Genomic DNA, 15,323 nt, shown 5'->3' with positions numbered 1-15,323 from the left:
CTCCAGCCTGGGTGACAGAGTGAGACTCCATCTCCCAAAAAAAAAAAAAATCTCACGCCGTTAATAACTAGCATTTTGTAGACTGCCAGCCTGCCAGTCAGGGGAGTGGTTTACAGGACATGTATGCTGTATCATTAGTGTTTAAGGGGAATATTACAATTTTATGCTCAGCTACTTGTGGGCACAGCATCTTTAAACCATTAGCCACAGATCCTTCCCTAAAAATCCTCTTACTCAAAGAAGTGCGCCTCCCAGTGTCTGGGTGCTGATGCTCACACAGACACTCTCAACGCAGGCTCAACCACAGTCACCCATGGGTGTCTGACACCCAGGGCCTCATAGTATCAGTCCAGCATCCTGAATGATACGTCTTTCTTTCCTTTCCTACTCCCCTGAAGAGTGGGTAGCCACTGAAAGCTTAATTTTATGTCCAGTTTATGTATTTAAAAACTTGTATTCATGGTAGTTTGAAGGAATTTATGCACTTAATAACTATGATAGTTAGGTTGAAAGAAGTTTTTTAAAAATAAGATGATAAGATAATTGATAGCTGATGAACATCATATTCTTGAATAACTTTGAGGCCCAGCTGTGAGTAAAGTTTAAAATGTTCATCCATATTTTGTTTTATGTTCTAACTGTAGTTTTGGCAACAGAGATTGCTGGATTTAGTTGATCTGATTACTGAATTGCCGTTTCAGTTTTCCATTTTGCTTTTTTCACTCCACGATTGCATTTGAAATTTTATAAATTTCATTCCTTTATCACGATTTATACAGAATTTGAGAGATTTCAGGTTAATAAAATATAGTTTCAGTGATGAGGACAGTTTTACCTGAGATACATTGCTGTTTCCTGACATTTTCTCAGAAGGGCTATGTTGTGAAGAATTTTCAAATTTGGTAATATTTTTCCATCATTAAAATTCAAAACTTGCATCAAACACCTCTTTTTTTTTTTTTTTTAAAGGTGGACTTTGCAAATCGGGAAAGTCAGCTGGCTTTTTATCACTGCATGGAGAAATCTGGTCAAGACATCAGAGACTTTTATGAAATGTTAGCCGAAAGAAGGTATGTATTTTAAACTTATCAGTGTAGCTTGAGTTTTAATACAGAAACTTAAGATGGCATTAAATTTTATTTTTCACTCTTTACCCCTACTTTTATATTCTAGAATAGAGAATGCTTCTCTTTTATCACTTCATATGGAAACACAGGTTTATTTTTGTGAATTCAGTTTTCAGGTGATTCCTATGGGTTTGGAGCAACCTGTCTGGATTTCTCACTGAATGCTCCTAGAGCTTGAGTTACTGTTTTGCCAGGTGATAATGTACTTTTTTTTTTTTTTTTTTTTTTTGAGACAGGGTCTCACTCTGTCACCCAGACTGGAGTGCAGTGACATGATCATGGCTTATTGCAATCTCTGCCTCATAGGCTCAAGTGATCCTCCCACGTCATCTTCTTGAGTAGCTGGGACTACAGACACTTGCCACCACGCTGGAGTAATTTTTGTAGAGACGGGGTTTCTCCATGTTGTCCAGGCTGGTCTTAAACTCCTGGGCTCAAGTGATCTGCCTGTTTTGGCCTCCCAAAGTGCTGGGATTACAGGTGTGAGCCACCACACCTGGTCTGCTTTATGTGCCGTTAATCATAAATACAAATCATCTTGCTTATAGTTACTTCTTAAAGTAAATGTATTAATATATGTTAGAGTGCATTATAAACTGTTAAATGGCTACATATTTAGTAATGACAACATCCAGGTTGTCACCACACATGTGCTCATACATTTAACTAAAAAAAATAAAAACTTCCAAAAGAGTATCAAGAGCTTTGTTTTAAAGTTGAATCTCTTAAATATTCAAAGTCAATCAATAAGCCAAACCACATGTAAACTAGCAACTTTGGCAATGTGCAGAGCAAACCTGATTTCCCCTTGTTAATACTTTCAGTTATGGTTATGTAGTATTTAATACCTTTTTCTGCTGAACAGACTGAAATATAGTAAAACATCTTAAGATAATGTCACCAGATTCTTCAATAGCTGATTACTTTTGAAAATGGAAATTTGGTCCATATGATCAAGCTGTTTTTCCAGATACGCCTCTGATTAAGTTTTCTGGAATGTTCCCACTAGGTCTCCACCCCTGTACATACGTGTTAGACAAAAAGTTTGTGTGAAAAACGCCTTTAGACACTTGAGTTCAAAGTATGAAAAGGGCTCCATGACAAGATGAGCCAAGTCAGGGTTGCGCTGCCAGAAGCCCTGTTGAATGCATTCCCTTTCTACTGTCTCTTCTTGCCATTTCATTTTTGTTTAAGTGATAGCAAGTATTAATACATATTAATTCATTTCTTAGTGGAATATTGTACAACAGTCATTGAATATTTGGTGCTTTTTTTTTTTTTTGCGATGGAGTCTTGCTCTGTTGCCCAGGCTAGAGTGCAGTGGTGCTGTCTTGGCTCACTGCAACCTCTGCCTTCCAGGTTCAAGCAATTCTCCTGCCTCAGCCTCCTGAGTAGCTGGGACTACAGGCGCATGCCACCATACATGGCTAATTTTTGTATTTTTAGTAGAGATGGGGTTTCACCATATTGGTCAGGCTGGTCTTGAACTCCTGACCTCGTGATCCACCTGCCTTGGCCTCCCAAAGTGCTGGGATTACAGGTGTGAGCCACCGTACCCGGCTTACTTGGTGCTTTTTAAATGAAAAATGCTCCCTACGGCCAAATTCTCAAAAGCTCAAACTTGTCAGGTTTTGATGGTTTCTTACCAGATCAGAATCCAAATTACAAAGCTTCAAAGATCAACACTCCTTTAGCTAGAAAGTCAGGCTTGAATAGGCTGTTTTCTCAGTTGTGTGAGTGTAAGAGAGAGCGAGAGTGAGTATAAAATTGTGTGGCCACATGCAAGAGAATGTGTGTGTCTTATGTTAGGAGAGGAAAATCTTCTCCATCCTGGCTTCCCAAGTAGCAGTTTGAAGTAATTGTTAATACAGTAAATGCTTACAAGAAATTATCTATATGTGAGTAGAAAGCGTCCCAGAGGCCTACTTGCACTTAAAAACATAGAAAATCCATTAAAATCCTCTGTGTACATTAAATATTTTAGAACAGCAGTTTTGTAAGGGTTGAATAATGTAATGTGGATGTTACTTTTTGTATATTACTACTTAAAACCTATTTTTTTTTTTTGAGATGGAGTTTTGCTCTTGTTGCCCAGGCTGGAGTGCAGTGGTGCAATCTCGGCCCACCACAACCTCCGCCTCCCGGGTGCAAGTGATTCTCCTGCCTCGGGCTCCCGAGTAGCTGGAATTACAGGCATGCGCCACCACACCTGGCTAATTTTGCATTTTTAGTAGAGACGGGGTTTCTTCATGTTGGTCAGGCTGGTCTCAAACTCCCAATCTCAGGTGATCTGCCCGCCTCAGCCTCCCAAAGTGCTGGAATTACAGACGTGAGCCACTGCGCTCAGCCAAAACTCATTGTTTTTTTTTTTTTTATAAGTGATGAACTAACTGGCTTTGGGTTTGTTCTGTGTTTTTTCTCATGGTTATTTATCCCTCTCAAATGGCGGTTATCTCCTCATGAGGAAGCAGGAGGGTGTAGGACTTCACTGTGACCCAGGTTTGTCCCGTGTGGTTTCAGTTGGCAGTGCTTATGGAATGAATGCATTTCTTGCGTAGACCTTGAGGATCTTTGCCTTTTCTATAGAATGGAAGTTATCTCACTAAATAGTTGATGCATGAATGAAAAAAATGCTTTAACGCTAATGATAATTCAGCTCAGGAATGCAAATAACAGCTGTATTTGCACAGGGCTTTCCCATTTTCCGAGTAGTACTTCATTTGATCCCTCACATACTCTGTCAGGTAACCCTTTTTATGGAAAGAACTTTTGCTAATAATAAGGTCACAGGCCACTAAGGGCCTAGGCTGGGGATAAACCTAGGGTTCCTACCTGCTAGTGTATTGAGCTTACCCTTTACCATAGTGGTTCTTGAGATGAATTTACAGGGTCACATTGTGATTCAGATGACATCTACTTATGGTACTTTGGATACTGTTTGGTTTTGTGAACAGAGTTCTCTCTGAACCTGACTTTTTGGAGTTCCTCAGTGTCCCCGTACATGGTCCAAGTGCCAGTTGTGTTGTCCCTGCTTAAACTGTTGAATTCTTTGAGGGCAGGACTGCTTATTTCTTTTGTTGTCATGGGGCCCAGCAAAATAAGTATTTGTTAAGCTGAATAGTGCTCCAGCATGAATGTTTATACATATATTTCTGCTTTCCAAAACTTTTTTTCATGTTACTACTTTTTAAATTTTTATTAATTATTATTATTATTTTTTTTTGTAGAGATGGGGTCTCGCTGTGTTGATCCTGTCAGTCTTGAACTCCTGGCCTCAAGCAGGCTTCCCAAAGTGCTGGGATTACAAGCTTAAGCTACCATGCCCAGCCCATATTTTTAGAAGTAGTTTTAGTTTGCTTAATTAAAAAGATATCTTGATACTGTGTTTTTAAAATATGACTGAAGCCTACCATTAATATGGGCAGTAAACGACCATTCTAGGTGTCTTACTCACTTTATAATATTAGAAGGTATATAATGTGTTTACCTTCATGTGGAAAATATAACCCCAAAGTGTGTATTTATGGTGGTAATGAGTTAAATTAGCCTGATTCCATGCCCAGTAACAGTTATTTATGAGCTGGCTGGTCAGTATTTAGACAAGGAATCTGATTCTCATGGAGCTATGGAAGGATCATCTTGAATCCAGTTTAACCAAATGTCATAGATACACAGTAAAGTATTTTCTTTGAACGGAGAAAGTTCAATATAAGTACATACAATAGGCCAGGCATGGTGGCTCATGTCTGTAATCCTAGAACTTTGGGAGACTGAGGCGGGCAGATCACCAGAGGTCAGAAGTTTGAGATCAGCCTGGCCAACACAGTGAACCTGTCTCTACCAAAAATACAAAAAAATTAGCCAAGCGTGGTGGCGCATGCCTGTATTCCCAGCTACTCATAGTGGTGGGGTAGGGTGGGGTGGTGGTGAGGCAGGAGAATCCCTTACACCCCAGAGGTGGAAGTTGCAGTGAGCTGAGATTGTGCCACTGCACTCCAGCCTGAGCGAAAGAGTGAGACTCTGTCTCAAAAAAAATACACACACACACACACACATATATAGATATAGATATATATAAAATAATGTGTTATCGATGTTTCCGGTGTTGGAATGTTCTGTCTAGATGCTTCGTTTGCTGTTTAAAGGAGTTGGAACATTATTTAGTAGCAGCTTTGATATATTTTTCTAAAGTTCATTCTTTCAACAAATAGTCAGTTGAGTTCTTTGAGCCAAGTGCTGTTGTAAGAGCTAGAGAAATTTTGGCCAAGAAGACAAAGCCTGTAACTTTATGGGGATTAAGTTCTAGTGTTCTTTCAGTGAACTGCTAATGGTAATATTGTTTAGAATGAGCCAGGTGTATCTACGTGAGAGAACAAACATTGCTGAGAATGAACGAGTGAAGGAAGTAATTGGCCTCTGTTACAGGTGTATTTAATTTCATATAATATATGTTCTTGTGTGTAAATTTAATCCTATTTTGAATGCACCAGACAGGTCCCTGTGGGAGAAAACCTGTAGTGAGTTTCTTAAAACTGGAGGAGTTCTCTCACGGTGCTTGCAGTCATCCCTGGTTTGTTAGTTGGCAGCCTGGGGGAAAGTGACAACATTTACTGAGGCCAAGTGCCTGCCTAGGATTATGCTAGGAAAGTTTTTACAGATATTATCTTAATCTTTTTAAGAGCTTTATGAGGAAAATCTACCATCATTTTATGAGTGAGGAGACTGAGTTCAGAGAGTTTAACCAGGTTCCAGTGTATTTTTTAAAAATTGTGAATTAGATAGAAGTGTTACCAGTATCATACAGGTCACATAGATGGTAAGATTTTAGTTAAAATTTTTATCTGTTTTTCTAAACAGTGGATTTATTTCCCAAGTTGTGGTAAGAATATCTTTTTATTATTCTATATAGTAATTTTGTGGGAGACTTAGGAGTGTGGGGATATTGTCCAGTAACTAGTGTCTGTTTTGTCACAACGCCGGAGTTACCAGAAACATTAAAAAAGGGTTGAATCACCACTGTCCAATAGAAGCATAATGTAAGTTATATAAGTTCTGTATATGTAATTTTAAATTTTCTAGTAGCCACATTAAAAAGACAGTGAAATTAATTTTCTTTAATATAGCTAAAATACTGTTTCAACATATATTGGTCTAAATTGTTGTTGTTTTTCTATAAACTATGTCTACAAAATTGATTGTGTATTTTACACATCTCAATTTAGCTAGATTTCAAGTGCCTAGTAGCTACTTGAAGCTATAGTGGATAACCACTACAAACTAATCGTTTCACAAATGATTAAATAATGTCAAAGATTTTTTAGAAGCAGGAATTTCTGATTTCATGTGTATGATTTCATGCATAAGTGATGAGGAAACAAAAGAACTAATATCTTTGTTATTTTTTGGCAGAGAGGAACGAAGGGCATCCTACGACTATAACCAAGATCGTACATATTATGAGAGTGTTCGAACTCCAGGCACTTATCCTGAGGATTCCAGGCGGGACTATCCAGCTCGAGGGAGAGAGTTTTATTCAGAATGGGAAACTTACCAAGGAGACTACTATGAATCACGATACTACGATGATCCTCGGGAATACAGGGATTACAGGAATGATCCTTATGAACAAGATATTAGGGAATATAGTTACAGGCAAAGGGAACGAGAAAGAGAACGTGAAAGATTTGAGTCCGACCGGGACAGAGACCATGAGAGGAGGCCAATTGAACGAAGTCAAAGTCCAGTTCACTTGCGACGTCCACAGAGTCCTGGAGCGTCTCCCTCTCAGGCAGAGAGGTTGCCGAGTGATTCTGAGAGGAGGCTTTACAGCCGATCCTCAGACCGGAGTGGAAGCTGTAGCTCACTTTCCCCTCCAAGATATGAGAAACTTGACAAATCTCGTTTGGAGCGCTATACAAAAAATGAAAAGACAGATAAAGAACGAACTTTTGATCCTGAGAGAGTGGAGAGAGAGAGACGCTTAATACGGAAGGAAAAAGTGGAAAAGGACAAAACTGACAAGCAAAAACGCAAAGGAAAGGTTCACTCCCCTAGTTCTCAGTCTTCAGAAACCGACCAAGAAAATGAGCGAGAACAAAGCCCTGAAAAGCCAAGGAGTTCTAATAAACTGAGCAGAGAGAAAGCTGACAAAGAAGGAATAGCAAAAAACCGCCTAGAACTCATGCCTTGCGTGGTTTTGACTCGAGTGAAAGAGAAAGAGGGAAAGGTCATTGACCACACTCCTGTGGAAAAGTTGAAAGCCAAGCTTGATAATGACACTATCAAATCTTCTGCCCTGGACCAGAAACTTCAGGTCTCTCAGACGGAGCCTGCAAAGTCTGACTTGTCTAAACTGGAATCTGTTAGAATGAAAGTACCAAAGGAAAAGGGGCTTTCAAGCCATGTTGAAGTGGTGGAGAAGGAGGGCAGGCTTAAAGCCAGGAAGCACCTCAAGCCTGAGCAGGCTGCAGACGGGGTAAGTGCTGTGGATCTGGAGAAGCTGGAAGCAAGGAAAAGGCGCTTTGCAGATTCCAATTTAAAAGCAGAAAAGCAAAAACCAGAGGTCAAGAAAAGCAGTCCAGAGATGGAGGATGCTCGCATGCTTTCAAAAAAGCCTGACGTATCCTCTAGAGAGGTCATTCTGCTGAGGGAAGGAGAGGCCGAAAGAAAGCCTGTTAGGAAAGAAATTCTTAAAAGAGAATCTAAAAAAATCAAACTGGACAGACTGAATACTGTTGCCAGCCCCAAAGACTGTCAGGAGCTTGCCAGTGTTTCTGTTGGGTCTGGCTCAAGGCCCACCTCAGACCTACAAGCAAGACTGGGAGAACCAGCAGGTGAATCTGTGGAAAATCAAGAAATCCAATCAAAAAAACCCATTCCCTCAAAACCACAGCTCAAACAGCTGCAGGTATTAAATGATCAAGGACCAGAGAGAGAAGACATTAGGAAAAACTACTGCAGTCTTCGTGATGAAACACCTGAACGTAAATCAGGCCAAGAGAAATCACATTCAGTAAATACTGAAGAAAAAATTGGCATTGACATTGATCACACGCAGAGTTACCGAAAACAAATGGAGCAGAGTCGTAGGAAACAGCAGATGGAAATGGAAATAGCCAAGTCTGAGAAGTTTGGCAGTCCTAAAAAAGATGTAGATGAATATGAAAGACGTAGCCTCGTTCACGAGGTAGGCAAACCCCCTCAAGATGTCACCGATGACTCTCCTCCCAGCAAAAAGAAAAGGATGGATCATGTTGATTTTGATATCTGCACCAAGAGAGAACGGAATTACAGAAGTTCACGCCAAATCAGCGAAGATTCTGAAAGGACTGGTTGTTCTCCCAGTGTCCGACATGGTTCCTTCCATGAAGACGAAGATCCCATAGGCTCCCCTAGGCTAATGTCAGTAAAGGGGTCTCCTAAGGTAGATGAAAAAGTCCTCCCCTATTCTAACATAACAGTCAGGGAAGAGTCTTTAAAATTTAATCCTTATGATTCTAGCAGGAGAGAACAGATGGCAGATATGGCCAAAATAAAACTATCTGTCTTGAATTCTGAAGATGAACTAAATCGTTGGGACTCTCAAATGAAACAAGATGCCAGCAGATTTGATGTGAGTTTCCCAAACAGCATAATTAAGAGAGATAGCCTTCGAAAAAGGTCTGTACGAGATCTGGAACCTGGTGAGGTGCCTTCTGATTCTGATGAAGATGGTGAACACAAATCCCACTCACCCAGAGCCTCTGCATTATATGAAAGTTCTCGATTGTCTTTTTTATTGAGGGACAGAGAAGACAAGCTACGTGAGCGAGATGAAAGACTCTCTAGTTCTTTAGAAAGGAACAAATTTTACTCTTTTGCATTGGATAAGACAATCACACCAGACACTAAAGCTTTGCTTGAAAGAGCTAAATCCCTCTCTTCATCTCGTGAAGAAAATTGGTCTTTTCTTGATTGGGACTCCCGATTTGCAAATTTTCGAAACAACAAAGATAAAGAAAAGGTTGACTCTGCTCCAAGACCTATTCCATCCTGGTACATGAAAAAGAAGAAAATTAGGACTGATTCAGAAGGGAAAATGGATGATAAGAAAGAGGACCATAAAGAAGAAGAGCAAGAGAGGCAGGAATTGTTTGCCTCTCGTTTTTTACACAGCTCAATCTTTGAACAAGATTCTAAGCGATTGCAGCATCTAGAGAGAAAAGAGGAAGACTCTGATTTCATTTCTGGTAGGATCTATGGTAAGCAGACATCTGAGGGAGCAAGCAGCACAACTGATTCCATTCAAGAACCAGTAGTTCTGTTCCATAGCAGATTTATGGAGCTCACACGAATGCAACAGAAAGAAAAAGAAAAAGACCAGAAACCCAAAGAAGCTGAGAAACAGGAAGATATAGAGAATCATCCCAAGACCCCAGAATCTGCTCCTGAGAATAAAGATGCAGAACTAAAAACTCCACCTTCCGTTGGGCCTCCAAGTGTCACAGTCGCAACTCTAGAGTCAGCCCCATCAGCAGTAGAGAAGACCGCTGGTGACAAAATGGTAGAGGCGCCTTTGGTAACAGAAGATAAGACTGTGGAGCCAGCCACCATCTCAGAAGAAGCAAAGCCTGTGTCTGAACCTGCTCCTGCCCCTGTGGAACAGCCGGAACAAGTGGACCTGTCCCCAGGAGCAGACTCCAATAAAGAAGCTGCCGTGATTCCTGCGGGTGTTGAGGAAGGTTCATCAGGTGACCAGCTGCCTTATCTGGATGCCAAGCCTCCAACTCCCGGGGCCTCGTTTTCCCAGGCAGAGAGCAATGTAGATCCAGAGCCTGACAGTACCCAGCCACTTTCAAAACCAGCTCAGAATTCTGAGGAAGCCAGTGAGCCAAAGGTCGAAAAGTCAGACACCACTGCAGATGCTGAGTCTGACGCAAACCAGAAAACTGAAGCTGTTCCTGAGGCTCAGCCCCCAGCTTCTGAAGATTTAGAGGTTGATCCTCCAGTTGCTGCAAAAGATAAAAAGCCAAACAAAAGCAAGCGTTCAAAGACCCCTGTTCAGGCAACTGCAGTGAGTATTGTGGAGAAGCCCGTCACAAGGAAGAGTGAGAGGATAGACCGGGAAAAACTCAAGCGGTCCAATTCTCCTCGGGGAGAAGCACAGAAGCTTTTGGAATTGAAGATGGAGGCAGAGAAGATTACAAGGACTGCTTCTAAAAACTCTGCTGCAGACCTTGAACATCCCGAACCAAGTTTGCCTCTTAGTCGAACAAGGCGCCGTAATGTAAGGAGCGTCTATGCAACCATGGGTGATCATGAAAACCGCTCTCCTGTCAAAGAGCCCATTGAGCAACCAAGAGTGACCAGAAAGAGATTGGAGCGAGAGCTTCAGGAGGCCGCGGCGGTTCCCACCACCCCTCGGAGGGGAAGGCCTCCAAAGACACGCCGGCGAGCCGATGAAGAGGAGGAGAACGAGGCCAAGGAACCTGCAGAAACACTCAAGCCACCTGAGGGATGGCGGTCTCCACGGTCCCAGAAAACTGCAGCCGGTGGTGGCCCCCAAGGGAAAAAGGGAAGAAATGAACCGAAGGTGGATGCTGCACGTCCTGAGGTCACCACTGAGGTGGGCCCCCAAGTAAGTGTGAAAGAGAGCCCCACAGAACCCAAGCCTGCTGAGGAGGAGGCAGGGAGCGAACAGAAAAGTGACAGAAAAGATGCTGGCACAGACAAAAATCCCCCTGAAGCCACCCCTGTTGAAGTTGTAGAGAAAAAACCAGCCCCTGAAAAAAACTCCAAATCAAAGAGAGGAAGATCTCGAAACTCCAGGTTAGCAGTGGACAAATCTGCAAGTCTGAAAAATGTGGATGCTGCTGTCAGTCCCAGGGGGGCTGCGGCACAGGCAGGGGAGAGGGAACCTGGGGTGGTGGCAGTCTCCCCTGAGAAAAGTGAGAGTCCCCAAAAGGAGGATGGTTTATCATCCCAATTGAAAAGTGATCCAGTTGATCCAGACAAGGAATCAGAGAAAGAAGACACGTCTGCCTCTGGGCCGTCCCCAGAAGCCACCCAGTTAGCCAAGCAGATGGAGTTGGAGCAGGCCGTGGAACACATCGCAAAGCTTGCCGAGGCCTCTGCTGCCTATAAGGCAGATGCACCAGAGGGCCTTGCCCCAGAGGACAGGGACAAGCCTGCACACCAAGCAAGTGAAACAGAGCTGGCTGCGGCCATCGGCTCCATCATCAATGACATTTCTGGGGAGCCAGAAAACTTCCCAGCACCTCCACCTTTTTCTGGAGAATCCCAGACAGATCTGCAGCCCCACGCAGGTGCACAGGCGCTGCAGCCTTCTGAGGAAGGAATGGAGACGGATGAGGCTGTATCTGGCATCCTGGAAACTGAGGCTGCTACAGAATCTTCGAGGCCGCCAGTCAATGCTCCTGACCCCTCAGCAGGCCCAACAGATACCAAGGAAACCAGAGAAAATAGCAGTGAGACCTCACACTCAGCGCCAGAAGCCAAAGGGTCTAAAGAAGTGGAAGTTGCTCTTGTTCGGAAAGACAAAGGGCGCCAGAAGACAACCCGATCACGCCGCAAACGGAACACAAACAAGAAAGTGGTGGCACCTGTAGAGAGCCATGTCCCTGAATCCGACCAAGCTCAAGGCGAGAGTCCTGCTGCAAATGAGGGGACAACACTACAGCACCCCGAAGCCCCACAGGAAGAAAAGCAGAGTGAGAAACCCCATTCCACTCCTCCTCAGTCATGTACTTCTGACCCAAGCAAGACTCCCTCCACAGAGAATTCGTCCCAAGAAATCAGTGTTGAGGAAAGGACTCCAACCAAAGCATCTGTGCCCCCAGACCTTCCCCAGCCCCCCCAGCCAGTGCCGGTGGATGAGGAACCTCAAGCCAGGTTCAGGGTGCATTCCATCATTGAGAGTGACCCGGTGACCCCACCCAGCGATCCAAGCATCCCCATACCCACACTGCCTTCTGTAACTGCAGCAAAGCTTTCACCCCCTATCTCCTCTGGGGGGATCCCACATCAGAGCCCCCCTGCTAAGGTGACAGAGTGGATCACAAGGCAGGAGGAGTCACGGGGTCAGTCCACTCCATCTCCAGCTCTTCCCCCAGACACAAAGGCCTCTGACGTCGACACCAGCTCCAGCACCCTGAGGAAGATTCTCATGGACCCCAAGTATGTGTCTGCAACAGGTGTCACTTCCACGAGTGTCACCACGGCCATTGCAGAGCCTGTCAGTGCTGCCCCTTGCCTACATGAGGCCCCGCCCCCTCCAGTTGAATCTAAAAAGCCTTTAGAAGAAAAAACAACAGCTCCAGTGACAAACAACTCTGAGACACAAGCCTCGGAGGTGCCGGTAGCTGCTGACAAGGAAAAGGTGGCTCCAGTCATTGCTCCCAAAATTACCTCTGTTATTAGCCGAATGCCTGTCAGCATTGACTTGGAAAATTCACAGAAGATAACCTTGGCAAAACCAGCTCCTCAAACCCTCACTGGCCTGGTGAGTGCGCTCACTGGCCTGGTGAACGTCTCCCTGGTCCCAGTGAATGCCCTGAAAGGTCCCGTGAAGGGCTCAGTGACCACACTGAAAAGTTTGGTGAGCACCCCTGCTGGACCCGTGAACGTCCTGAAGGGGCCTGTGAATGTTCTTACGGGGCCAGTGAATGTTCTCACCACTCCAGTGAACGCCACGGTGGGTACAGTGAATGCTGCCCCAGGCACGGTTAATGCTGCTGCGAGTGCAGTGAATGCCACAGCAAGTGCAGTGACCGTCACAGCGGGTGCGGTTACTGCTGCATCTGGTGGCGTGACGGCCACCACAGGCACGGTGACAATGGCAGGGGCAGTGATTGCACCATCAGCAAAGTGCAAACAGAGAGCGAGTGCTAATGAAAACAGTCGGTTCCACCCAGGGTCCATGCCTGTGATCGACGATCGTCCAGCAGATGCAGGCTCAGGGGCGGGACTGCGTGTGAACACTTCCGAAGGGGTTGTGCTCCTGAGTTACTCAGGGCAGAAGACTGAAGGCCCACAGCGGATCAGCGCCAAGATCAGCCAGATCCCCCCGGCCAGTGCAATGGACATTGAATTTCAGCAGTCGGTGTCCAAGTCGCAGGTCAAACCCGATTCTGTCACAGCATCGCAGCCTCCATCCAAAGGCCCTCAAGCTCCTGCAGGCTATGCAAACGTGGCCACCCATTCCACGTTGGTACTGACCGCCCAGACATATAACGCCTCTCCTGTGATTTCGTCTGTGAAGGCCGATAGGCCATCCTTGGAGAAGCCCGAGCCCATTCACCTCTCGGTGTCCACGCCTGTCACCCAGGGAGGCACGGTGAAGGTTCTCACCCAGGGAATCAACACGCCCCCTGTGCTGGTTCACAACCAGCTGGTCCTCACCCCAAGCATTGTCACCACAAACAAAAAGCTTGCTGACCCCGTCACCCTTAAAATTGAGACCAAGGTCCTTCAGCCGGCCAACCTGGGGTCCACGCTCACGCCTCACCACCCTCCTGCTCTGCCCAGCAAACTGCCTACAGAAGTAAACCATGTCCCCTCGGGGCCCAGCATCCCAGCAGATCGAACTGTCTCCCATTTGGCAGCCGCAAAGCTAGATGCCCATTCTCCTCGACCGAGTGGACCTGGGCCGTCCTCCTTCCCAAGGGCAAGCCACCCTAGCAGTACTGCATCCACGGCGCTCTCCACCAATGCCACAGTCATGCTGGCTGCAGGCATTCCAGTGCCCCAGTTCATCTCCAGCATCCACCCAGAGCAGTCTGTCATCATGCCACCCCACAGCATCACCCAGACTGTGTCCCTGAGCCACCTCTCGCAGGGCGAGGTGAGAATGAACACTCCCACGCTGCCCAGTATCACCTACAGCATCCGGCCAGAAGCGCTTCACTCTCCTCGGGCTCCGCTGCAGCCCCAGCAAATAGAGGTCAGGGCCCCACAGCGTGCCAGCACCCCGCAGCCAGCCCCAGCTGGCGTGCCTGCGTTGGCCTCCCAGCACCCTCCTGAGGAGGAAGTGCATTATCACCTTCCCGTTGCTCGAGCCACAGCCCCTGTGCAGTCAGAGGTACTAGTCATGCAGTCTGAGTACCGACTGCACCCGTATACCGTGCCACGGGATGTGAGGATCATGGTGCATCCACATGTGACAGCAGTCAGCGAGCAACCCAGGGCTGCGGATGGGGTCGTGAAGGTGCCACCAGCCAGCAAGGCCCCTCAGCAGCCAGGGAAGGAAGCTGCCAAGACACCAGATGCCAAAGCCACCCCTGCCCCTGCCCCCGTCCCTGTCCCTGTCCCCCTCCCTGCCCCTGCCCCTCACAGTGAGGCCCGTATCCTCACAGTTACCCCCAGTAACCAACTCCAGGGGCTGCCTCTGACCCCTCCTGTGGTGGTGACCCACGGGGTGCAGATTGTGCACTCCAGCGGGGAGCTGTTTCAAGAGTACCGGTACGGCGATATCCGCACCTACCACCCCCCAGCCCAGCTCACACACACTCAGTTTCCTGCTGCTTCCTCTGTTGGCCTGCCTTCCCGGACCAAGACAGCTGCTCAGGTGAGCTAGCCAGGTATCTCCCCACTGTCTTCTGGGCATGTGCTTGTGGGGCTCAGCAGGCTTTTAAGCAAAGATGTGTTAAGGAAATCAGGGGCCAGGTGTTGTGACTTATGCCTGTAATCCCAGCACTGGGAGGCCCAGACGGGAGGACTGCTTAAGCCCAGGAGTTCGAAACCAGCCTGGGCAACATGGCAAAACCCCATCTCTACAAGAAAATATATATATATATATAAAATTTAGCCAGGTGTGGTGGCATACACCTGTGGTTTCAGCTATGTGGGAGGCTGAGGTGGGAAAATTGCTTGAGCCCTGGGGGCAGAGGTTGCATTGAACCAAGATCGTGCCATTACACTCTAATGACAGAGTGAGACACAGTCTCAAAAAAAAAAAAAAAAACAACAACAGCCGGGCATAGTGGCTCACGCCTGTAATCCCAACACTTTGGGAGGCCAAGGCTGGCAGATCACTTGAAGTCAGGAGTTCAAGACCAGCTTGGCCAACATGGTGAGACCCTGTCCCTACTTAAAGAAAAAGAAATCCGCCTTTTGGTAAAGATAGTGGTTGAGTACAAGTGAACTGGTCAGCTAGTTCCTAAAGATGTTGATCTTTTCATGAGTTTAAAGAGCTTTCTT

General features: G+C 45.8%; 1 protein-coding gene across 1 annotated transcript in view; it reads left to right on the top strand.

Annotated features, from left to right (window-relative positions):
• Window positions 1-15,323, top strand: part of SPEN (spen family transcriptional repressor) — a 68,652-nt gene that overhangs the window by 49,583 nt on the left and 3,746 nt on the right. Inside the window, exons 8-9 of the mRNA XM_011939944.1 lie at window positions 964-1,070; window positions 6,537-14,691. Coding sequence (XP_011795334.1) covers window positions 964-1,070; window positions 6,537-14,691 — 8,262 coding nt within the window. The remainder of the gene's footprint in view (window positions 1-963; window positions 1,071-6,536; window positions 14,692-15,323) is intronic.

This window comes from Colobus angolensis, unplaced genomic scaffold (assembly GCF_000951035.1).
Source record: "Colobus angolensis palliatus isolate OR3802 unplaced genomic scaffold, Cang.pa_1.0 Scaffold185, whole genome shotgun sequence".
Classification (NCBI taxonomy): domain Eukaryota; kingdom Metazoa; phylum Chordata; class Mammalia; order Primates; family Cercopithecidae; genus Colobus; species Colobus angolensis.
The sequence above is the reverse complement of the archived record's forward strand: the minus strand, read 5'-3'. Positions and strand labels throughout refer to the sequence as shown.